Source organism: Manacus candei, unplaced genomic scaffold (assembly GCF_025592945.1).
Source record: "Manacus candei isolate 608988 ecotype Guabito, Panama unplaced genomic scaffold, ASM2559294v1 h1tg000119l, whole genome shotgun sequence".
Taxonomy (NCBI): Eukaryota; Metazoa; Chordata; class Aves; order Passeriformes; family Pipridae; genus Manacus; species Manacus candei.
In genome coordinates, this window is record NW_026138167.1 from 2,423,264 (window position 1) to 2,448,610 (window position 25,347).

The following is a 25,347-nucleotide window of genomic DNA, read 5'->3' on the forward strand; positions in this document are numbered from 1 at the left end:
CAATCAGTGTTTCTTCCAGAAATAAGAGGGTATAGACTTTTCTAACAGAGGAGTAATTTCAATTTCAAATTAGTGCACTACACTTTTGGAAGTGGCACATAAGAATCACAGAGGAGTTTCAGTGCACAGAACTCTGGCTGAGGCTGGGTACTCTCTACTCAGCTCTTCTACACCATTTACTGGAATCTGCAAGACTCCAATATTTTTTTTTGTTTGGATAACATGGGAAATCAACATACAAAAGCAGAAACTTGCTTAACATGACTAAAATTACATCATTCATTGCTCAAGCCCACAGCATGACAGGCCCCAACTGCCAGCACTGCAGAGTTTTGTCAATCCCATGTGAAGGGAGGTACAGAAGGAGGGAACAGTCCTCCTCAGGAGCTGGAGCCTTTCCATTCAAACTCACCTGGCAGTCACGTTCTGAATTCCTTCCCGGAGATCATCCAAGGTACAGGCCTGGAGTTTAACTTGAATGTCCATGGAGCCATCTGAGAACATGTCCCCAGAGGATGCCATGAGGCGCAGGCGCAGCTCCCCGAGGCGCAGCCTGTCGCTGTGCACGGGGAGCAGAGAGCTCTGCCCGGGGAAAGGGGAGGGCAGTTAGCACAGAGCAGAGCAACGAGCACCTTTCCCTTGCTGCATTTGGAGCCCTGAATGAAGGATCTGATCAGCCTGGTGCTGTCATCAGCCCTCCAACCAGACAAATCAGTCCCAGAAACTCACTGAGGAAACAGAAAAAGCACACTGGGCTGCTGTGAAGTTGTTTCTTCACCACAGTGCTGGCAGTTGTTGAGAATGTATGACTGCAGGATAACCCACCTGAACTCTAGATTCCCTCCCAGAGGACCCCTCCACTCTCATCACACTAACTCATTTACAACACCTCAGCAATAAGTGGAAACCACATGAAGGTAAAATTAGAATAAAATCCCATTCCAGTGTCTTTCTTCCCTGGGATGCTCATTGCACAAGAGCTGCTTTAAAATTATACACAACTAACATTCACTATATACAAAGACATACAAAGCAAGCACCTTCACAGAATGTATTAAGTCATAAAAACAAGGCCACATTTCACATCTTTCTCTTCTGTTTTCAGCACAGAAAAGATGTCCAGGATTGCTCACACCTGGGGATATGCAAGAGGAAAGTATGGGGCATATACACCTTGGATCTGCTTCCTAACTATACAGGCACCATGCACAGCACTAGCACCATCTGAGCTAGCAACTCCTGCTCTTCAGACTGTCATGTGTACTTTGGATAACTGGAATCAAAGCTTGAATGCCCAAATCAAATGCTGGGTGGCTTTGGTTGGTTGGTTTAGTAATACTTTTCAGTGTGATTTCTGGAAATGCACATACATTTTCAACTTAAGGACGTTCTCTGCCCAAGAAACCTCAAAGCTCCACAAGGAAAGCATTACAAAGCCAACACAGCTGATGCAACTTTGGTTTGCTGTCCTGAGTTCTGCCCATGTGAGAGGCCCACCCCACCTGTATGGTAAAGGCTTGCTCACAAACCTGATTCTTATCACTGTTGTAGAGAATTACGGAAAGTGACTCAAAATTGAAGTCAAATTTAAGTGCTGTATAACATTCCACAGAAGACTGAGCTGTAGAAACACTCTTTTGTTCAGAAGCAAGAAGAGGACCTGGTAGTGAAAAGAAGACATTTTTACATTTCTTTAGAACACTGGGTTTGGGGTATTTTTGCTGTTGGTTTGGGGGTTCTTTTGTTGGTTGTTTTGGTGTTTGGTGTTTTTAAGTAAGATCACAAAGTCACAAGAAGAGGAAACACTCTAAATCCGAAGACTACTCAAAACAATTTACACTTTTAATTCCTCAACATCACTTTGTGCTAGGTAAGACAGAGTAGGACTAGAACAGAGTGGTTTAAGAACCTTTAAAAAGCTGCCATTAGTTTTCTGCAGTTCTGCATTCACTTTAATGAAGAACTACACAAAGTACCATGTCTGCTCAAGAGGTTTGCACTACTCTTCCTTCCTGTTTCCTTCCATAGTATAGCAACTCAACTATTAGTTAGACAGCAATTTCTGTTAAGTTTGTTAAGTTCTTAACATAAGAATGTTAAGTTTGGTGTAAAAATAGGTTTTGGCAAAGTGTTAGCAATATTTTATCCAGAGATATGCACCGTTTACATTAACACACTGAAGTGTTAATGTGAACAATAATAGGAGTCTGAACACTCCTATTATGCTCAGTTGTTATAACAGTGCATTAACATTGTGGAGTAGATGATTTGGCATTTTTCTTTTTTAACCACCTGCACCTGAGAAGAGCCATTGATATGGACTGAAGAACACCATCCTACAGAAGAAGAATCACAAAAACATGCTAAAAACTTCTGACTATCAAGAGCTCACACTACATGTATGTGCACACATCCCTATTTATAAGTGTTCATGTACACAGCACAAATGCAAGTGAAAAGAACTCATATGCACACATTTAAGTGCTTCAGATAAATGTGATGTTTGGATTTACAAGTAGTCCTCTGCCTGAACATCCTCAGCCTTTGAACTGAACATACCAGATTCATGTGGAACTTTCCCTTTTTTAGGTATCTGTGTGAACTCAACATTCTCTTGCACAGCAGTTGGTTGGGAAGAAGCTCCCCCAAGGTTTTCAAGCAAAATTTTCATGATAACAGTCAGATCATCTTCACTGAGTGCAATCTGTAAAGTGATAAACCAAAAACTTCAGTTTGGGTGATAGAAATAATTGGCCCATTTTTCCTATAGTATGTTACTTGTTCTGAACAGGAGTTACAAGAAACAACACTCCATATGATAACCCCTTTCCAGTCTTGTAAAAGATCTTTGCCTGCTAAAAATGTGAGTCATTGATGAACATATGCACTTCTAACAATTCAGTAATCCCAAAACAGCACCAGATAACATTAAAGCCAAGGCTTGCATTGTCTACACTAAAGCAACTGTCCTTCAGAAGGCCTTCAAGGAGTTAATGAATGTGAATCCAATAATAAAATTACAGAATTGTGCAAAAACCAAGTACTAATAAGTGACAAAATGCAGCCACTTAGGTCATAATACAGTGTCAGAAGTATTTTTTCCACATTTGGTTATTTTTGTTTGTACTCCTTTAAATCTCTTAAATCTCTGTGCTTCACCAGTGCTATATTTGGCCATAGCACAGACACAGGAATGACACAGGGCTCAGGGACCTGTGTCATTATGCTGTCATTTTGTGTCAATCAGTTTGCTTTTACCCATTTAAATCCATATGGGTAATGTAGGAAAAGAAAAAGCAAAGCCCTCCCTCTGCAAAGATTTCAACCATACTTTTAAATTGTTGTGAATTAGATACCCCTTCCATTTCTATAAATCTAAGAAACACTCAAATAACCTGAATGTTGCAGGTGAAATCTGAAGTATTAAATCTAGTTTTTAAAAGCTAACTCAACAGGCAAGCTCAATGATTTTACTGACTACTGAGTCAAAGGATAGCTCCAACAGGTTTTATTCCACTTGCACACAGCTACACCAATACTATTCATTATACAATACCAAAGCTCCAACAGATCTATAAACTGGACAATAAAGCTGGAAGTCTTTTAACATTCCTAGAGGACACAAACTGAAATGAGTTTACAAGCTCCTTAACTAAGCTGGGTACTATTCTGAGAAGATGTAACTTTTGATGTGGCTCTGATGTGACATGGTATTACCTGCATTGGCTTCAGGTCTCCTTTGATACCAATTGTTGGGCATTTATGATACCATGCTGCTGCTAAATTTCTCTGGACCAGTAAAGTCAAACTCACAGGACACAAAATTTCAGAGTCTGGTTGAGAATCTGTGGATATGATGCACCTAACAAAAGACAGGGAAATCAGCAGAGGAAAAATATTCAGCAGTTGCAGAATCCCAAATAATATCATAGCAATCTAGCAGAATATGGGTATAATTATTAATTTAAAAATAAGTATGTGTGCTCACATGTGCTTACACCCAGGGATGTACTTTAGATGAACTCAGTTACTGTCCTATCATTCCTTTCTCTCCAAGAATTTCAGAGATTGTGTTCCTCTAAAAACACTCCTAAACTTGGCTTGGGGAGGTTTTTGGTTGGTGTTAGTATGTTTTCATTGCCTATCATCTTTAAGTAATAGAAAAATGCTGCAGATGGAACACAAACACGTTTTCTTTACGAACACTTCTCAACTCAGAGGAAAACTCCACGTATACCTCGATAATTTCAAATGGGTCAGCTGCACATCCATGCTGTCAATGACTGGAGGAAGAGGAGACTCATCTGAAGACACCAGCTGGAATTCATTCTGAACTCTGATTAAGCCAAGATCAGCCACCAAAGCGTTATATGAGGCTGGGGATTCAGGAATAACTATAACTGGAGCTTTCAGGTTGACATCCATGGAGAGGCGGAAGCTCTTCCTGGCAAAGTCCTTCATGCTGGAAGCTGCCATTTCTGCTGCCTGGGCAGTGACTGCAGTCAGGGCTTCCTGGGCTGTTTGGAAGTTGTTCAGGAAGTTCTGTGGAGAAGAAGTGGAAAAAAGTAAGAGTTCCACGAAAACAAGCCTCTCAAAAAAAGGCAAAATGTAAAATTAAGAACAATAGTCCAGCTGTGGTATAAATATGAAACTCCTCATTTAACCACGCAGGTTTCAAAAGACAAAAAGGTTCAAATCCTGCACAAGCTAAGACATTGCTTGATTATTTTTTAAGATACTATTAAAGCTCTCAACTCCATTCATTATTTGTTTTGTCATCCTTCTCCTTATTTGTCACTCTTCTAAAAAACACTTCTTCAGCAAAATACTTCTAGGTGCCTGTACACCAGCTCACCACAAGGGAGAGGTCAAAAAGAGCTGGTTACAGTTCATTTCATTAAAAACTTCTAAAGTCAAGAAGAGAACTTGAACTAATGTCTTACCAAGAGAGACATGAAGAACTTGTGGAGGTAAATTATCTGGATGCAGCCCACTTTCAGAGACATTTTGCCATCCACCCTTGACATGTCAGTGTAGGCTTCCCCTGCAGTGGCATCTGGGTAAAGGGACACGTGAAACCTGAACACTTCATCTCCCATGATGGACACAGCCTGCAAGATCAAGTCCACACAGTTAATATTTCCAGGCAGTCATCTGAAACAAGAAATATTTCCCCCAAAGAAGAGCAACTGCAACTTCTCAGCAGTACCTGGACACAGACAGTGCCAGGCAAAAAGGAAACAGAATCACCCATTTTACTGAATGTCTCTTCTCACTTGCTTATCCATAGCCCATTTTATATTTAACTCAGAATTAAATATATCAGTGCAAACGTGATTAAAAAGAGCTAAATATTAAATGGAAGAATATTTTGCTTCCCTGAGATAAAGGAAATTAAGTAATAAAATTTTGCTTCATATTTGGTATATTACATCATACTTAGGATTCCATAACACAGCAAATAAACTACAGTGCTGTCATTAAATCACTGAAAGAACTGGGTCTTTTTGTTTGTTTACAATTTGCACAACACATCACCTTTTTATGGACTGTTTTTGGATCAACATTTGTAATTACAATGTCCTCAAGCCTGGAGAACACTTTAATCTTTTTAGGCTTCATAACTACAGATGCATCCATTCCTGATTTGAGACAAAAGAAAGAAACAATAAATGCACTTCAACAAATTTCTACATAAACACTTCTGCTAAAAAAAAATCCCATTAATTATTACTGAATATAAAGAATAACAATAGCTCAGAATCCAGCTTTCTACTGGGTAACCAATGCTAAGCCTGAGACAGCAGTCAGGACATTAGTACATATGACAAATCTGCCAACACAAACTGACCCTAAGACTGAAGTAAAAATTCCCAACACTATTGAGGATTTTGCTATCAAAAAATGCAAGTTTGTGTTATTTATTACATAGTGCCTCCATTTCTTTTAATTTTACTCCACTATTCAAAAAAATCACCTTCTTTTTCTGAGTCAAACATTGCCTTTCCTTGCAGGTCATTTCATACAAAACAAAATATATCCTAACACACATTACAAAGACATATGCAGTGCACACAGGCCTTTCAGAAGTGAATGGGGGGAAACCACATATTTCATGTATTATTTAAATAAACTTCAGCTACTATTTAAATCAAACCCCCTTACCTTGTATTCTGATGTCTGCAATCCTACAGGTCTGATCACACACTGTGATACCAAATGCATTGAGCTTTGCAGTGAGTTTTAATTCACAGATATCATCGTGGGCTGCACCACCACCCACTGCATAGGAAACACAGGAGACACACAAGAACCTCATTGTAAGTCCACTGTTTAAAACAAATATTATTTGTTTGTACACACGTGAACTATTCAAAAAGCAACCTGCAGTTGTTCCCAAAAAGTTAAGATAATCGTTGGTTAGGATATGAACTAAGTCTTTTATTAACACAGTTTTCTTCTGGCACACGAACAGCCACCAACACAGGCTAAAAACCATCAAGATGCCATCTTTTCTCCTCACTAATACCTAGTTTTGACACAGTAGGATGCTGAATAGTGTACACTGCAGTATTTGAAACCCCATCCCACAGGAGGAATGTGCCTTTCTGTATCAAGGAGCAAGGCCAGCTTAGGCATAGCAGCTGGAAAAGGTTTCTGCAGAAACACAGATTGTAACAGCCAACCACTGGAACTCAATCCCAACAGTTTTAGGATTAGAGAACCTTGAATTTCACAAACAACACTACAAACACAAGAATCAAGCACACAGGACCTGACAAAACATTAAGGAGCTTCCATGCAAACACTCCTACTATTTCAAGGTTACAAACACCAGGGATCAAAACAAACACACCACCCTTCAGTTCAGAACTTCTCTTTGCTTCCCCAGAAGAAAGTTTATTTTCAGCAATGAAAGTACCCTTTTGAGCCTTCAGATTGGAAAGACACTGAATCTTTGGCAAGGCTGCACATTGCAACTGTCCTTGATTCAAATTTAATAATAAAAATCAGATCACCACCTAGGGAAAAGCTACAGTGAGTAAGGAGAATTTGTAAAATTAAGCAACAGCAAAAATATCTGGCTTTTTTTTTTAAATAAAATTATCTTCTCCCCAATTATGGTTGTTCCTGCTATTTTCTTCCACCACACAGACTGCAATGCTGCCACCTGAAATGTATCCTTTGAGAGTGAAGGTGAGATGCTGCCAAACAACACAAGTACAACCTTTCTCATACCACATTACCTGGTCTCAGAGCACTTCCTTTTTCCTCTTCTTTTGTTTGAGGCTTGTGGTCTGATGATTTCTCAGCACTGGGAAGACCACCTGATGGAACACTGAAGGTGAGAAAACTCAAGATGGAAAGTAAAGCCTCTGTGTGAAGTACAATATCCAAAGATGAAAAGATGACCTAAAATGAGGGCAAGGAGACAAAGTAATATTCTTTTTAGTAGCAGTTTATTGCATAACAACTCAGTTACTGCCACAGAATCGAGAAAAAAGTGTCTTGCTCAATTTGACAAGTTTCTGACCCTTCCATTTCCTTCAATTTACCACCAAAAAAGCTCCAGAACAGCTGAGGGAGCTATGGAAGAGAAGCTTAAAAACAGCTACAGGGGAACTGAGCCAATCTAAAAACTGATGCTTCAGGTGGTTCTGTTTTTCCAGTGTTCTCAGTTCTGCTGCAGTTCAGTGTGGGCTGCTGAGCACTTTGGCTGACAACTTCAGAACCATGTGTGAAGATATTTTAGTAGATATGATACAACAACAGCAAAACCAAACAAAAAACCCCAAAATAAAACAAAACCCAAAACACACACAAAAAAACCTCCCTAAAAAAATAAAAAGAAAAAAGAAAAAAAGAAAACCCCAAAACCCACCCCCCTCAAGATTCAAAATTTGCAATCAGAACAGAAAGTACATGAGCAGCAACTACTCTTACCAGTATTATTTAGTAAAACCTGGTATCAGGTAGCCAACTCTCCCCAGCCCAAAGCAGCCCTTGGTAAATGCTGGTTTTACAGCTTCTTGTTTAAAAAAATTAATACAATAAATACTTCTGTAAAAACAAAGGGGGTTTTTCCACCTGGATTTCCCTTTGAAGTAGTTAAATATAAATCAGTAGGTTTTAATGATGAGAGTCAAGGCTTTGGTTTTCAGCTGTTACCATTTGAGAAGCTTAAAAAAAAAAAAAATTAAACCCATCCAGCACTTACATTGATGTTTTGCTTGGTGCTTTTGTAAGTTGTAACAAAGTCTGGTCCATCAGGATCAGCCTAAAGGGAAAGAAAAGAAAAAGGACACAGTCAGTCTCTATTGAGTTAACCAATAATTAATAATAAATGAAATAAAAGAATGACATTAAATGCTAAGTTGGAAAACAGGTATTTGGGAGAAAGTCTGGTTCAGTTTTAGATACCAATGCTACAAGGTAAGCATGGAAGCCTTATTTTAGTCCCTGTGTAATTTTACTGAAAATGTATTGAAACCTTAATGTATTCCATTTTCAGAAGATGTTCATCTGTCTCACTTGAAGAATTAAGAATGCAAAGAGGATCTCCTTTTGAGTCTGCAAATAAAGAAATAAAAATGTAAAATATCTCCACTCACAAGCTTTACTCCACCTATGGAATATCTCCATGCTAATTCTCAATTATATACTAATTATATACCATTCTTGCTGAAAGAGTGAAGGTAAACAGCTGTTTTCACTGGGAAGCTGCACATTAGCATTACCTTGTGAAATGCTATATTCTCTTTATTTTAAATTAAACTAGTCATAATTAACTTATCTTGGTCCTGAAAAAAGATTCAAAACTGGAAAGTTCTTTGCATTCCTGTAACTAGTTTTGCACTCCTATCTTCAGGTTTTTACATTCAAAACCTTACTTTTTTCTACTTCGAACACACAGCTATTTCAGTTATTACTTCACTATCAGTTTTAATTGTTACCTGACCAATCAAGGTCACTCTGCATTTCCAGTGCTGCCAGAACTGGTCACAAAGCACAGATTCAGCAGCTCAAACCCCACTGAACAGTCACAACACTTGTCAGGAATGACCACTGCTACTCAAAGTAGGCAACTCCCTCAAACACATTAACTCAAACTAACTCTGACAACAGCAGTAAAACTTGGTGTCAGGAAAAGCACATTAATTCCATCTAAATGACACTGAACAGCCCCAGTAAGTGAATCTGCCTTTTTTCCCCCCTCTAATTATTGATTTGGAGGATGTTATTCTCTTGCTACAAAAGCTGATTGCACACACTCTACTGACTGTGCACCAGTTTTCTGGCAGACTTACCCTTTATTTCAGTGCATCTCATGACAATTTTTTTCAGATATGCTGCTGCAGTCAATTCATGATTTCTGACTTTGGTTTCAGTTCCAAGCTGCAGCACAGTCAGAATATGTAATGGGTATCTCACCTTCTGAACCTGCTTCATCAAGGTTATTACAACCTGCGACATGGAAAGGGAAGCAAGTTCAGGGTTTCAGTGAGGCTGTCCAGACATGGCAGCAGTTACAAGCAGGCAGCATCTCCTCAGCTAAACTTCAACAGTAACATTAATCTAGATACTTTGCATTTTTACAAAGAGACCCTACAAGACCAGTTTGCTAAAGATTTCCCTTGGCCCCACCTCTGTTCCTCTTGTTTTCTTTTTGTTGCTAAGTTAAACTGTTAAAATGGACTTTACAGCCCACTGCTTCCAAGAACCAGACTTGAGTACTGGGTTCAGGAACAATAATTTGTACAGATGGGCACGTACCTCTTTGATTTCAAAATTAAGCAGCACATTGATTACATCTTCATTCAGTGGCTCTTTTCTCTTTTCAGACAGCATTCCTTCTGGACCACTCTTACCCTGAACCAAAACTGACCTCTCCATTTCTTTGGTTTTACCTGAAACATTCAATAAACTGGTTAACTTTTGAAACTGCCAGGGTTTGTTTAGCTCAAGAAACACATCCAACTCTCATCCATTCTGATGCTTACATTCACCTAGGATAAGCTGGCAACATGTCCCCAAGCAGAGCCTTGAACTCCAGAGCACGAAAAGGAAACAGAAACATGTTCTGGCAACAAGACAACTCTGCCATCTCAATACCTTGCTAGTCCCTTGACAACTCAGCCAACACAACTACCACATTCTGTCTGTAATGTTTCCAGTTTTTTGAAGTATCCAAGTACGAGCATTGTCCTTGCAGAATTAAAAAGAAGAGTTTCTCACTTACACACCTCTGAGATCTAAACTTGTTTTCCAGATAATAAATGCTTTTCCTTACTCCTGACAGCTAACACACTTAGTATTCATGACAAACAAATTCCAGCTCTGACCTTCCTTTTGCAGGACTGATTTTGCATCAGGTTGTTTTTCTTCTGCTTCACCAAGGTTTTCTGTCAACACTCTGAGAAAGACATTCAAATCCTCTTGACTTAACACCACCTGAAAAGTTGCAGATCACAGTTCTCAGGAAAAAGACATTGCTCCTTAAACTTATCACCTGCTAACAAAGCAGAACAACGTTTCCTGACAAGAAGAGTGCCTTTTTTTACAAGTATTTTGTCAGCAGAATCATCCCTTGAATAACACAATTAAATTCTTTCAACCACTTCTTGTTACAGTATTAGGAGATTAAAGGTTCTGACTTCCACAGCTGTATCCATATACATTGCAGCCTTTAAGATACCTATGTTTTTAATACTTTCCTATCAAAGACGTGCTACTTAATACTTCAATTCCAGTTTCATCCAAGATGTACCAGTTATTGTCCTTCACAGCACATAAAATGCCACAGAAAACAACTATCTTGAGTCTTTCAGGGGTGATGGGAAGGTATAAAGCTGGAGATACTAAGGCAAATACTTGCATTAATTTAAATTTAGTTGGTCCTGTCTCATGGTAAGGAATAAACAAGACTCCTTCACATCCCTTTGTTTTCTTTTTCTCTCAGTTTATTAAATGCACACAGCAGTTTGGCTGTTCTACAGGATGCTTTCAAGCCTCTACATTTATATAGGTGGGGTCAAATCCTGTTACATCACTAAAACTCACTCCACATCTACTAAAAATTTGAAGCTTATTGCCCCTTTGAGTCCAGAAATAACATAAGGATTAGTCCCACATTAAGTATTTCACCACCTTTTCACAAGACTTACATTCATTGTGTCCAGATACCCCGTGATCTCCAGCACAGGCAGTTTGTGAAACCAAGCTGCAGAGAGATTTCTTTTCACAGACAGGCTTAAATTAATAGGGTGAAGTATCTGAATATCTGGATGTGACAAATCTGTCTCCACAGTGGTCCTTGAAACACAGGGGGAAAAGGAAAACAAAACACACAACTGGGAAGTTAGAAGTTCAGTCATATGTTACATTTACAAAGTCAAATCTCAGTCTCAGATGAGATAAATAGTTTCCTGAGCAGAGCAGTTTCTTATTTTGTTATTGAATTGTCCTTAAGGTAAGAGCATTTTAACACCAATTGTTTGACACTATTATCAACCGCAGTTTCTAAGCAAGTAAATTTATATCCTATAAAATATTAATACTAGCAATTAGTGAGGGCATTATTCAGTGAAGTGCACTGTACCTGGACAGCTTCAGCTTTGTCAGCTGCACATCCATTTTGTCAATGACTGGAGGCAGGGAACTGCCTTCTGGAGCCACCAGGCTGAACTGGTTCTGCACCCTGATCAAGCCCAGGTCTATCACTATGGCCTTGGGGGACACTGAGGACTGGGGGATGACAATAACTGGTGCTTTCAGGTGAATGTCCATGGCCAGGCGAAAACTCCTCTGAGCCAGGTCCTTCACACTGGTGGCAGCCTTTTCTGCAGCCTGGGCTGTGGCAGCACTCAGAGCCTCCTTGGCTGTCTGGAAGTTGTTCAAGAAGGTCTAGAAAAAGCAATTGAAGTAGAAATGTCTGTAAACGGTTTTTTAATCTAGGTTACTGTCTCGTTTTACAACATCCACCATGAGCAACACCAGCCACCAACCATGCTGCCTTACTGGGTGGAATTTTCCTTGGGGAAGGATAACTCGGTGCCTTCTGTCATGGCCTCTAACAGAGAATCAAAACAGCACTAACCAGTGCAACTCACTTATTTTAAACTCATCTTGACTGTTTCTTCCTTCCTAAGCTACAAATTTCTTAGCTCATTAGCTTTTAGGGACACTTAAATTTTTAAAGTCCCTCTTGCCCTCAGTGAATACTAATTCCTACTAAAGACAGTACTGAAGGAGGGAGAGCTCACTGGTGCTGTACTGAAAAAGCCAACATTAGGGTTCCTCAACGTACAAATACTTAAACTGATGATTCTGCAGGTGTCATCACATCTAACCCTGCAGAAACATTTGCCTCTAATGCTACCTCAGACACCTTTGCAAAGAACTCAGGACTTTGCCAGGGTGGCGAGGGCAGCAAACACAAAACCCCCACGCTCCCTTAGCAGCACCAAGCTTTCCTCTCCTTCCAGAACTGAGGGTGGGAAGGGACCCACCTGCATTTGTTTTTTTGAAACTGAAACCAGTGCCAGCTCACCAAGCAAAGATTTTTAACAGTGCACATGGAAAATTAAGCCCATCACTTCTCTTTCAGAAACTGAAGCTGCCACTTGTACTGAGGGCACAAACACTGGAGACCAGTCTGAGAACACTGCAGAGACAAAGGAAAAGACTTACCAGGAGAGCCATGAGGAATTTGTGAAGGAACACTATCTGAATACAGCCCACTCTCAGAGATACAGAGCCATCCACTTTTGACATGTCAGTGTAGGCTTCTCCCTCAGTGGCATGTGGATTTAATGTCAGATTGAAGCTGAAAACTTCATCTCCTACTATAGACACGGCCTAGGAAGAGAGAAACAGCACCTACCAGCCATCAGCAGCTTCTAAACAGGTCCTTAACACACAGAACTAAACAAATCACCAGCCTATCAGACGTGCAAGTTAGATTACTACTTCTTGAAATCCTTTAAACATCCATTTTTGTAATATGAAGATTATTCTTTACTACGTATCTTATTTGAAAAGACCTATTAATAACAAATTGAATATTTTAGAAAGAGTGGAATATGTATTACATTTCACTTTTATACACATAAAACTAACCAAGAATCAAGTAAAACTTAAAATCTTGTAGTTGAGTACTTTTTTATGAAGGGTCCTTGAATCAACATCAGTGACAACTATGTCTTTAAGTCTGGCAAAGAATACAGTGTGACTTGGCTGAAGGCAAAGAGATGAGTCAAGACCTGTAAAGTATAAAAATAGAAACAGTAGTGTTGCATAGCAAAAGTGACACTTATTTTCAGGGTGGGGTCACATGATACCAGCAGAGGAAGTGAGAAAAGTTACTAAGCTCTGAAAATGTGACCATCCCACAGCTTTGACCCAAGCAAAACAGGAAACATTTCTAACACAGATACTGTCTCAATATCAGCCATCTCTGGAAAAAATCGAGCTACTTCTCATAGAAATACATTCACACAATAATCCACTTCTTAATAACCAAGCTCCTGAGTGGTTTTATTGAGATTTTCTATCAGAATAAATGTTACTATATGGTATTTGAATACAATACTTTCACGTAAAAAAATCTTGTGTGAATATTTCCTATGATTTATAGATAGGCACAAGCAAAAGACTTGATGAACTGCACTCCATAATCTTGTATATCACATATTCTTAAATATCCATAACAAGAGAGGGTCTTGGCAGCTGTTAGGATGGCAGTTACAGCCAAACTTAGAAGTGAGCTCCCCCTCCCCACTCCTGTCCCCCACAAAGAATTATTGATAGTCCTTCTCAGGGTAAAAAGGAATCAAGAAAACAAAACCAAAACATGAAACCCAAACAAATCCCAGGGGTTAAAACCCAAAGAAAACAATTTTTAGGGTTTGTTATCCTAAATAATTCAGGTACACCAGAAAAATATCCAAAGCTTAGGACAATGTGAAAAGCCACCCATAATCTAACTCCTTCAAAGCACAAACTTAATTATCTGAATAATAATGTATCACATTTTTCTAGCTTATGATGGACAAGACTGACTTTGAAAACAAGACTACAAATCATGTTTGTAAAGATAACAATTAAAATAAAAAAGTAGATGCTGCCAATTTACACCTTAATTATCTTTAAGTCCAATTATTAATAGTTGCTTTGAAACTAAACTACCAGAACAGTTGCTACTAACAAAAAAAGTTCATACCTTGTATCTTGATCTCTGCAATGTTCTTTTTCTCATCACAAATATTTAAACAGAAGGCATCCAGCTTGGCAAAGACCTTGAAGTCAAACACATCCTTATCCTTGGAAGGTCTAGCCACTAGAAATGAGAGAAAGTGGGATTTTCAAGGTACTTATAAGTCATATTTGCACTTGAACTCCTGAGAGTATTTGAGAGTTGTTTTGGTCTAGGGGCTTTTTGCCATTCATATGACTTAGTTTGGTTTCTTTCAGTATCTTGACTAAGTCTGCAACATCCCATCTTAGAGCAACAAGTCTTCCTCTGGAGGCATCTCTACTGCTAAAACACATCAGCATTCACTTAGCATTCTGTGTCTGATATTACTCCCATCTAGCAGTGGCTCTCTATTGGAACAATTTTACCTTTTTTAAATCAAGGGTAATTGCTGGGTTAAGAGGAAATAAACTGCACAGCATCCTGATTTTTAACATTAAGCCTCAACAGGTTCACTGCAGTGTTGGGATTTTTTCAGGTTATCTAACAGTTCCTGCTGCAGGATCTTTGAGTAGGAAGTTCACTCAAACCTCAAGCTTATAAGAAATATCAAAACTTGGCAGCCTATTTCAGGCAGGCAGCACCCAGGTTTTGGGAGAGCAAGGATAAAGGCTGGGGAGAGTAAGGTGAATTCACACAGAAGTGACAAAAACTATCTATGGGGAAAGACCAGAAGCCATCAGACCTCATTGATGTGGTTATGCACCTTCACTAACCACAAGTGGCAAAGAATTAAACCAAGAGCTCAAATATTTATGTGCTTTGTTAAACTGTCCACAGCAGCAGCTTGTTTTGTAGCTTCAAACCCAGATCATTTAAACTTATAAGTAATTCTGAACATTCTCCACTACACACCTCATTTCCAGCTCACCTGATGCTCAAGTTTTGCCCTTAATATTAAAGGCAGTGCAGCTGCTCTCATCTGAGCCTGTGTAGAAATAAATTCTTTTTTTTTTCTGTTTCAGTACTACAGGACCAGCATGATTTTCATTAGCCTAGCAAAGGACTTAGCTAGTTGTTTGAAAGTATCTTTAAATTGCCCAGATCAATAGCATAACATTCATCCTATTTATCTCCTTTATTTTACCAGGAACACCAAGATTATGTTGTTGTTTGAATCCTGTAAGCTGGCAGGAATCTCATTTACTTAAATTCAAGTCCATTTGTGAAAAGGTTATGAAACACATGAATAAAAATCTCACCTGAAAATGCTATTTATGATCCTAAAAATTCTTTCAGTCATTGTTTTTTTGAAATCAGCCCTCCAGCCTCGTGAGCCACAGACACATGAGCTTTCATCTTCACCTCACACTACAAAGCTAATTGTGTTTCTCTGGATTTGACTGTTTTGCCAGCATGCAACACTTTTAGAACCATCATTTGGACAATCCCACTGTACCTTTTTTCAATCTAGTGTCATCCTCTTGCTTTTCTTTCAGTGGTGTGTCTCCCCTGCTCTCACTCCCTGATGGACTGACAGTTGTCAGAAAACTGAGAGCAGACAGAAGGGCCTCTGTGTGCAACAGGAGGTTCAAGGATGAAAAAGTTACCTGTTGAAAACAGGAGACTCCAGATGTCAAAACAACAACTTACAAGTGTAAGAGCTGGGCAGAGGTGCAAAAGCACCCAGTGCAACATAACAACCTCCTAGGAACAGCAAAGCTGCACATGTTACCAGCAACACAAAGGAACAAGCTGTCTGTAAAGCAGAGAGGTGGGAAGCTTAGAAAATAAGAAAACCCAGCAAGAAGCCAGCAGCTGTCCCTGCTGAGCTCTCACCTCCTCAGGGCAAAAGCAGAGGGATATGACATTGGTTTGGTCAAACAGGAGCACTGGACTGCTCCTGCAGGAACAGCCCCACTGCAATGGGCAGTGGCAGGGCTGACAGGCACTGGGTCCACAGACATTCCTCAACAAATCCACTAAGGCAGTCCCAAAGGTGAACAAGTGCCTGCTGTGCAGGTTAATAAAAGTTATCCACTTGGATGGGCTTGAAATTGGAAATAGAGCCCAAATGTAATTATTCTAGGCACAGAAGGCCCACTGAAGAGTTGCAAGGCAACAGCAACACCTGCCAATGCATACAAAATTGAGTTCTCTGAACATCAGCACTGCCCCAGGGCATGAAAACAGTCAGCTCACAGCACTGCAGTGGCAGAACTGTCATCCCCTGCTGGGGCTTCAGGAATTTCTTTTTGGCAAAAAGATTCCAGTATTAACTAAACTTCACAGATGAAATCTATAGATACTCTAAAACCATTAGGTGATAAGTGCAATATTTCAGTCTTCACACAAAAACATGGCAGGCAAAATAATGCCAAGTTACAAAGAGGGGGAAGCATCTATCACAGAAAACACAGTCCTCTGTACTTTATTTTCAGAATTCTTCAAGACACTCTTTGTCCTTAGACTGAAATCTCTGACTCAAAAGTACAACAGTCAGAACTTGAGAAGTTAGGTACTTATTTTCTAAAAACACTTCCCTATATTGCAATAATTCTTAAGAGAGTAAAGTCTCATTCTAGAGTCTACAACAAAAGTGATGGAGAGGAGAGGGACATGCAGGATTTGTGAGAAGCTCCCAAGCCATATTTCAGAGTGAAGAATCAGAACACAGTACCCTCTGCCCTCACCCCTGGATGGAAAATCACTCATAAATGGATTTAGACTTATTGAATTTAGCCAACAGAGTGGTGATTTTGTGGCAGATTATAATATATACAGATTATCTGCCAGGAAGGGGAAAGACTTCTTGTCTCCACTACAGTTTCCTATTCTGGGCATGTGAACTTCATGATCTCTGATGCAAGAGAAGATGTTTTCTTACAGCAGTTTGAATTCACCCACATGATCTAGTTACAAGTGTTCCATCACAGTTCAACAGACCAACATATTGCTCTTCAGTGGTACAAAAGTTTTCAAGTGCATTTTAACTCTAAATCTCCTTCTGCAAGGCTGGGAGGGGCAGGAAAACAGGAAAGGTAAAAAACTTATTCAATCCATTCCAGACAAGCAAACCAAAAGAAAATAAGCAATAAAATCTGCAAACACTCACTTGAATCATCTGTTCAGTGTTGTCAAAAGCTGTCTGAAACTGTGGCCCATTTCTGTCAGCCTGAAAATGATGATTTGCATGAAGGTTAATATTAATTCCAACCAGGTAATGGTTGGTACCTTCTTCAGAAGGCACAAAACAATCCAACTACCTCTGAATAGTAGGTTTAAGACTATATATAGACTACATATTAAAAATATGTAGAGGTGACATAATTTTAAAAAGCTTTATGTATACCTTGATATATTCCACCTTCAGAAGGTCCAAGCCAGGTTTATCTGAGGAACTAATGAGATGAATAGGTGTTTTTTTACCTGAAACACACCACAGGAAATAAACAATTAGGTCATTTCTGCTCTTTCAGAGAACCAAAGAATTTGTGCCTTGGAGGTAACAATTAACCCTCAATACTGTTTGTTAAAATACACTGCACCACCACATATGAATCACTGGTTTCTCTTTGTTAAGTGCAAACTGGTGAATCTGTACCCCTTCTCCACCCAAAGACTGAGCTCTGAGCTATTTATTTATCCAATAAGCATTTGGTGAGAGTCCAGAGCTTATCAGCTGTACCATGGGACAAGCACTGCCAGTGGACAGCTGAATATTGAATATTGTAAGCCAAAAACTAGACCAACATTTGCATTTCAGTGAGCACAACAGACAGAAGAGCCACAGCTTCACATAACTCATATATATAAACACACACACACACTTCCATTCCTTATTACCTCCTATTTCAAAGTAATCCAAGCTTATTTTCTTTAAATAAGATACAGCTGCTAAATTGTAGGTTCTGACAGTAGCTTCTGTCCCCAGATGCATTACATCAAACACAAGCACTGTTTCCTCAGTTTTCTTTTGCTTGGTGAGTTCTACTAAAACCTGGATGAGCCAGAAATACACAGTGACACCATCTTCTCACATGCAGTATTCTCACCATTTAAACCAACAATGAAAAGAAGTTCAAAATTAATGCTTTTCCTGCTTTGTTGTTATTTTTATTACAGACTTAAGAGCATAAAAACAGAACGAGAAGTGATTGTGTAATGGTGACAGATATAAACAGAGAAGATATTTTGAGATTTGTTCTTTCCAAGTGACCTGCTTCAGTCTGACTTTTGTTCTTCCAGTGCAGATTTCCCACCCCTACCCCCTAATTATGACTTGGTGCTATTTTTCTCTACCAAAAATACTCCAACTCTTCTTTTTTTTTTTAATACATAATTCATCTGTGTGTATGTATTATGTTTTATTTATATCATCACATATATATAAGAAATAACTCATATACATACCACATATAAATTGCCCACACATAGAAATATTATGTATATACTTGTATATTTTCTGTTTGGTGGTTATATGTTTGCATCCACTAATCTGGACAACACTGGTAAATGAATACTGGATTTTTTTAAAAAACATTCTTCATGTAGAAGGTGAAAATAGAATTCCAGACATACCTCTTTAATTTCAAACTTCAGCTGAAGGTCTGTCAGTTCCTCCTGAGCAGGCTCCTCACTTCTTATTTCTTCTCCTTTAATTAGTGACCTATCAGTTGGTTCAGAGCTTTCCTCAAAATCAAAATACTCTTCTTCAGAGTCTACAGAAGTGAAATTACTTCCTTGGTAAACTTTTTCCAGAAACAGGGGTAAATATCCCACCCTCTCTTTCCCATTCCAACAGGATTTCTAACTGCATGAGCAGTTTAAATCTAACCTGACAAAGCACAGTGTATCTGTACTGCTCTCCTACCCACTGGGTGAAGGGTGAACGAAATTAAAGCCTTTCAAAACAAAAATTAAGGACAGCACTGGGGTCCAAATGCATCATCAGACATTCAGGGACACATATAAGGAAAATCAGTTATAAAAGAAGCTCCAGGAAAACTCTGTGCAAGGTTCCACTACAGGAAAGTTCTTTCCTAGAACAGTCATGGAAATGAATGCTCAAATCCACTGTGGCAATACAGTAATTTCCCATTTGTTATTCTAGTTCTGCCTTTTCAAAAAAAGGAGAGTTTTGCTAATGCAACACAGTCAGAAGAACCAAATACAGCTGGAATTCATAGTTCACTCTCACTTGAAGAGGTTGCTTATGCATAATATTAATTATTAAAACTGAGGTGCCTTTGTTTTCTAGAAAAAGCAAGTTTATTATTCTGAGGTAACATCAGCATCTTAAATCTCCTTATGCACTTGAAGTTAGACATGACCAATCACACCCATCTTCACTGTTCTATGTTTTAACACCAATAACATGAAAATATGAGCTATTCTGCCTGTACAAAGGCACATCTGTAGCTCCTTACCTGACACCATCTCTGCCAACAACTGGGGTGTCCTAAGTAACCCTTTACTGACAACAGGAATTGCAGGAATAGCTGGTACCTGGGAGGAGGGAAAAGAGAAAAATCCAACCCATGATTTTGAAGTTTGTATAACGTGGTATGTCCACATTTTCCACTGATGGTGCATGTCCCACCTTGGCTCCCCCAGATTCTTTGGAAAGGTCAGTTTTGCCAATCCTCGAAACCAGCAGGACAATGCCAAAGGTTGCACAAGCCTGGTTTGAGTGAGCCCAGCATGTTCTGGTGGTAAGTCACAGTGAAGATACTTTGCTTAGCAATGTCTTTTTATTTTATTTTTTTTTTCAGTTTTCCTTGTTGTAGTCAGCTTACCTTTGTGCTTGGAGCTGACACAGATGACTTCTGAGGCAAGGGAATGCTGTCAATCAGATCAAAAATTGCCTTGATCTTCTGGTCAGACAGTCTGACATGCACCAAAGGAAGGCCTCCCGACACTTTAAACCTTTTTTTGGAAAACAAAGGGATCAAACTCCAAGACAAAATGCACATACCAATTCTTGAATTAAATCTTACCAATATGGATACTCAGATATAAAGATCACATCACAGTGATTCTGCACTAAAACAGGTCTGGAACTTAGTTTAAGCAGTAGTTAGTAACCAGCAAAGGATCCAGGGAGCTAACTGGCCAAAAAAGGGTTTGTAAACAGTAGTAACCTATTCCTATTTCTCAGTTAATACCTTCAAATTATAAAGTGTAACTGAACCTTTAGGGAAACCAGAGTTTTCTTTTCTGTAAGTACACAGTAATTAAAAACAAGTTTTCTCATTAATATATTACTTTGGCATCCTGGTATCTCTTTCCACCATGGATTTTGCCAACTGTACATGAATATCCATAGGCTGCAAAATGTGCAACGTTGAGGGGTGTTGGAAACGAGCCTTCTTCCAGTCTTCACCTGCAAATGGGCAGGAGATTTACATGAAGAACCATCACCTCATAATTGCTTTAATTAGGGTATCATTAACTTAATCAAATGGCATCACTGGGATGGTAAAAAAACCCCACTCACCAACCAGAGAAACCTAAAACCATTTAGGTCAAGTATTTTAAAAGCTTTTAGTCTACTTTGTTAACACTATTGCCTTAGCAGCCTTAAGCCCAATTCCTCACTAAAAGATGTATCTAAATATTGAACTCCCACAAAAGATGGATAGATAGATAAATTGATAGACAAATCACAAAACAGTAACCTAGCATTCTGTTGATTGCACAAACTCCAGGCAAATTTGAGCTGTATTTTTCCTGCACATGATGGCAAACATAATAGTTCTGTGCAGTGACATTCACTGATGGCATCAAAGGAAGGAGGTGATGCACAAGTCCAAACAAAAAAGAGCAGCTGTTTGAAGAGAAACCAACCAACTTTTCACACTTATTATAACCTATCTTTTCATTACCTACTTGTTTTGGTTTGTCTTTTTTCTCTAAAAACATATTTATTACAGGTTGGAAGCCTTCAGCAATCTTTTGAATAAACAACAACTACGTTGTTTTGTTACCTGTTCTTCCAAAAAGAAGCTGCACATTTTTTATTTCCACGTCAAACTTGTCATAAGCTTTGTCCATAATCTCCTCCAGAGATGAAAAGCTAGAAGTTTCACTGCTGCCTTGATTTATGCTGTTCAGCTAAACACAAAGAACAAGATAAAATTAAGTCTAAACCTTACTGACATGTCCTGTCCATTCTAGTGAAAATGAAAAATATGATTCACAGGAGTTGATTGACATTTGGACTCTTACACAGAAAAAATCATTTCATACTTCACTTATTCTTGATAAGTAATTTTTTTGTTACTTCTATCAATCCACTTAATTAAACTTATGCAAAAGGAATTTTTTTAATCAGTTTACCATTTTACTGGTGGAATAGAAGTAAAATAAATAATCAGTCAGCTAAATCAAGTTAAATCATTGCAATCTTTCAATTTTATAGAAACAAGGGAATCAACATTCAAACTTCAAGAGAAAAATTAAATTATCTTTTATTAATAAAAGGCTACCATTTTACAAACCAAAGGAAACAAAAGTTCATGTGTTCTGCTGAAGAAATGAAAGATATGAAATGATGAGCATGTTTAAAACATGAACATGCTTCCTGGGGAGGATTAACTAGTGCAAGTCAAAGACAACAACTCTGAACATTGATCAAATTGCTGACCCAAATGTACTTGGTAAAAAACACATCAAGTTAAAAACACATTCAAACAGATTATCATCTTTGTCTTCTGAAAGCAAGACAGTTTCAGGTGACATCTATGTTAAAAGAAAAGAATATTTGCTTCTTCTGAGCCTATAGGAGAGGTCATTTCCATACCTGAAATGTACCAAAGTCCAAAATGAGCAAATCTGAATTTTCCTGGTAGAAACCCGTCTGGGGAACCACAAGGTAGGAAGGTTTCAGGTTAATCTTCAAGTCAAGCACTTTTCTCATTTCAATGATATGAACTAACCCTGAAATCAAAAGGAAAGGACATTGAAAGTCAAATGCTCTTCACAGGTGAAACAATTGTGCCAGTCAGCATATCAGAAGATGTTATTTATGTGAAAGCATCTGGAGTCCAGACTGACTTGTGCAGCATTTACTGATTTCTCACCAAACTCACTGCTCCTTCCCACAAAACATCCACTGATTCTCCAAGAAACCAACTCAAGGAAAAATCCCAATCATACTATTTGGCCAGTGATCAAAGCATAACCAAAGTGTTTAGGTAATCACACTGAAACTTTTTAACACCTTCAAAGGTTCACCTTGGGTGAGATTTGTTATTATCTTACCTGTAGCAGTTCTTTCCTTGATTTCTTCCAGCTTCATTAACGTGGCTGTCGTTAATCTTTCCAGGTCCATTCCCTTACTTGTCTGGAAGAATTCTACCATTGCATTTATTGTTCTCTTTGGAAAAAAAAAAAGGACAAGAATCAGCAATATATAGAGAGGTCACTCGAGTAAAACCTCAGAAATAGAGCAAAGAGAGTATTGGCAGAGAAAGAGGAATCAGACATAACTCAGGGCTTTGGTTACTACTCACTGCATCATATTTGATTTCCACAGGCTGGGATTCAATGGAAAGGCTCTGGTCAGCTGGACTGTCCTCTGGGTTAGTGTTAAACTCGATCTGAAGCAGAGAAGACTTGCTGTCCCCTATGGAGGCCACAAGAGATGGCACAATGTTGTCCTGTCTCAGGCCTGTAACATACCAGTTCTCAAGCTTTGCTTCAACCCTAAAGAAGATGAATAGTAAAAAATACTTAATTGGAATACTAAATACATCTAGGAAAGACCAGCAAGATGAGAAAGCCTTTAATAAAGCTCAGCATGACTAACATGTGACAGGTTTACAAAATTACATTATTAAATTGGAAAAATAAGTAGAAGGCAAGATGTTCACAGCAACACAGGGGTGTTACTTCCTCCTAATCTTCTGTTACCTGCCAAGTGGATTAAATAGAACTTTCAGGTCATGTTTATTAAGAAAATCAGTTGCAAGAGAAGAGAAAGGCAGAATATTTTTGTTACATAAATAAAAAGAGCAGGAACGTTGTAGGAATGTTAACTCTGATGCATTGCCATAAATATCAGTTACAGACTTGTTTTGGTGCCAGTGGTTATTCTGTACTGACAGCTGCCCTGACAACAGGGTCTCCACCCTTGAAACCCCTGACTTTGGGAGGCAACACAGTTTGGGCATAATCAGTGCCACGAGCCTGTCTCTGTTGAGATAACTTAATTATATTTTTCTCTGAAACCTAACGTTAATAAGAGTATGTGTGCTCCTGTTTCACTCGTGCCAACTAAATTTTATAGCATGCATTTATGTAAAAGAATTTCAGAGCTCTCCTTGGTTTTCTTCAGCATTCAGGCTGCACTTTTAATATTCACCACAATGGCTTTTAGCAAAAATGTTTCAAGAGTCAGCAGCTGGGCTGGTGATTTATGCATAAAGTCAGAAGTGAAGGAACTGCAAATGAAACCGTAAAAAGTGCCCAGACTCATTTTCCAGCCACTGAAAATCTTATTCATTGACTGTCCAATAATTCATATACTGGCTATCCAATAATTTGTGTTCAATATTTCAGGTGTGCCCTCTCTTAAAACAGGAAGCTCTCAGGTTCCTACCTGAACACAGACACAGTTTTTCATTTCTTTGGTAGTAAGCAACACATGCAGTAGCTTGGCTGGAGTGTGTTGGCCACACCATTTCACACTGCTTAGCTGTCACTTCCCAAAAGTCATATTCAGCACTCTGACACTTAGATTCAAGAGAGAGTTTGCTGTTGTTCATGATAACTAACAATCTTCCCCTCTTCACTCTATTCCTTGTTATTCACCAAATTATATGATTTACAGTGGAGTGAAATTACAGAATGCCCAGAAAATTAAAAATCAATATACAACATAATGCACTAACCAAGAAAAAGAATTAAGCAGCTGGGGAGGGGGGTGGGGGGCAGAGATGTCTCTACAAAAATAAAATACCAATCCAATTACTTGATGGCCTGTGCTCCTGGGCGCTGGGATATTTTGGTGCTCAGATCAATTATCTGCACTTTAAGAGTTTCTGCCACATTCTGGTCTTCTTTGATTGTAAGAGAAGTGCTTAACAGCTTCAGTGTCACAACATGGGCAACATACTGGTGAGAAGAACAGAGGAAATTGAAATTAGTCATCTCAATGAGAATAATTTTCAGAGCTCCTCATTTCAACAAATCACTGAAATGTGTTTTTTTAAGTTATTCCAGGCACCTAAGATTAGAAACATAGATCTATGTAGGATTCAGAGCTCAATCCTGACTTGATTCAACTCTTATCAGTCATTTCTTTAACATAAAACAGGGTAGTTCAACAAATGCAGAGCAAATCCAGTCTGTGTCTCTTCAGGCTTGAGGAACATGTTTTTAAACTGTGAAGCAAGCACAGCTAAACTACCTTCAGCTGAGAACTAGCTAGATAACCAAAAATCATTATACTCCCATTAAATAACTACTTTTTAGAAGACATGGCATGTATGCCTGAGCTGTTCTTGCTGCTGAATGTCACGTCTTGATCTTGCCAAGAAAGGATTTTGACTTCCCAACATATGTACCATTTTAGGACTCTGTCAATCAGCAACTTCAGAAGAATCAAATAATACTTCCTATCTGAATTTGAACCCTGCATTTTTCTTCAGGGTACTGAGGGAGATGAAAGCAGCTCTACACTTAATTTGTTGGGTGGTTTGTTTGTTTAACCCATGCCCATAACAAGTTGCTCACCTGCTTTGGTAAGGAAAGGTTGTGGGAGCTGTCACTGTATCCAATAGCAGTGAAAAGCTTGGCTTTCTCCTCTGGTGTCATCAGTTCATCAATAGCTAAAACCAAAAGCCCACACAATTTGCACTTTATAAATAACAATAAGCACTTTTCCCCACATTAGTTTGCTACTGTATTTAAGTTCTGCTGATACATTTCATGGATTCTTCATTCTGCACTAAGTCCAGACTGTAAAATAATTCACACAGCAGTGTCCATATATAGTGTTACATACATAGCTCAGAAATCAATATAGTTTTTAATCACGTGAGTTCCCATAATTCCCAATTATGAAAATGGCTTTGAGGAGTTTTATTAGAACAAATCTCTGATCCTGACAGCATATCACCAGAAAAAGAGTATTCCAATTGCTGCTA

General features: G+C 38.7%; 1 protein-coding gene across 7 annotated transcripts in view; it reads right to left on the bottom strand.

Moving 5' to 3' along the window:
- VPS13C (vacuolar protein sorting 13 homolog C) overlaps positions 1 to 25,347 on the bottom strand; it is an 86,476-nt gene that overhangs the window by 43,030 nt on the left and 18,099 nt on the right. For all 7 annotated transcript variants that reach the window (XR_007900292.1, XR_007900291.1, XM_051770449.1 and 4 more), the window contains 33 exons: positions 24,935 to 25,029; positions 24,171 to 24,313; positions 22,711 to 22,903; positions 22,460 to 22,574; positions 21,999 to 22,135; positions 21,184 to 21,310; positions 20,462 to 20,579; positions 19,993 to 20,122; positions 19,624 to 19,702; positions 18,776 to 18,915; positions 18,041 to 18,194; positions 17,547 to 17,623; positions 17,310 to 17,369; positions 15,654 to 15,804; positions 14,222 to 14,338; positions 13,159 to 13,262; positions 12,691 to 12,858; positions 11,600 to 11,904; positions 11,166 to 11,313; positions 10,344 to 10,452; positions 9,775 to 9,908; positions 9,309 to 9,465; positions 8,492 to 8,571; positions 8,219 to 8,278; positions 7,248 to 7,413; positions 6,166 to 6,282; positions 5,539 to 5,642; positions 4,944 to 5,111; positions 4,238 to 4,542; positions 3,718 to 3,862; positions 2,560 to 2,704; positions 1,530 to 1,660; positions 413 to 582 (listed from right to left, as the gene is read on the bottom strand). Coding sequence is in view for 5 of the 7 variants with exons in the window: in XM_051770449.1 (XP_051626409.1) it covers positions 413 to 582; positions 1,530 to 1,660; positions 2,560 to 2,704; positions 3,718 to 3,862; positions 4,238 to 4,542; positions 4,944 to 5,111; positions 5,539 to 5,642; positions 6,166 to 6,282; positions 7,248 to 7,413; positions 8,219 to 8,278; positions 8,492 to 8,571; positions 9,309 to 9,465; positions 9,775 to 9,908; positions 10,344 to 10,452; positions 11,166 to 11,313; positions 11,600 to 11,904; positions 12,691 to 12,858; positions 13,159 to 13,262; positions 14,222 to 14,338; positions 15,654 to 15,804; positions 17,310 to 17,369; positions 17,547 to 17,623; positions 18,041 to 18,194; positions 18,776 to 18,915; positions 19,624 to 19,702; positions 19,993 to 20,122; positions 20,462 to 20,579; positions 21,184 to 21,310; positions 21,999 to 22,135; positions 22,460 to 22,574; positions 22,711 to 22,903; positions 24,171 to 24,313; positions 24,935 to 25,029 (4,552 nt within the window). In the remaining 2 variants the exon portion in view is untranslated. The remainder of the gene's footprint in view (positions 1 to 412; positions 583 to 1,529; positions 1,661 to 2,559; positions 2,705 to 3,717; positions 3,863 to 4,237; positions 4,543 to 4,943; positions 5,112 to 5,538; positions 5,643 to 6,165; positions 6,283 to 7,247; positions 7,414 to 8,218; positions 8,279 to 8,491; positions 8,572 to 9,308; positions 9,466 to 9,774; positions 9,909 to 10,343; positions 10,453 to 11,165; positions 11,314 to 11,599; positions 11,905 to 12,690; positions 12,859 to 13,158; positions 13,263 to 14,221; positions 14,339 to 15,653; positions 15,805 to 17,309; positions 17,370 to 17,546; positions 17,624 to 18,040; positions 18,195 to 18,775; positions 18,916 to 19,623; positions 19,703 to 19,992; positions 20,123 to 20,461; positions 20,580 to 21,183; positions 21,311 to 21,998; positions 22,136 to 22,459; positions 22,575 to 22,710; positions 22,904 to 24,170; positions 24,314 to 24,934; positions 25,030 to 25,347) is intronic.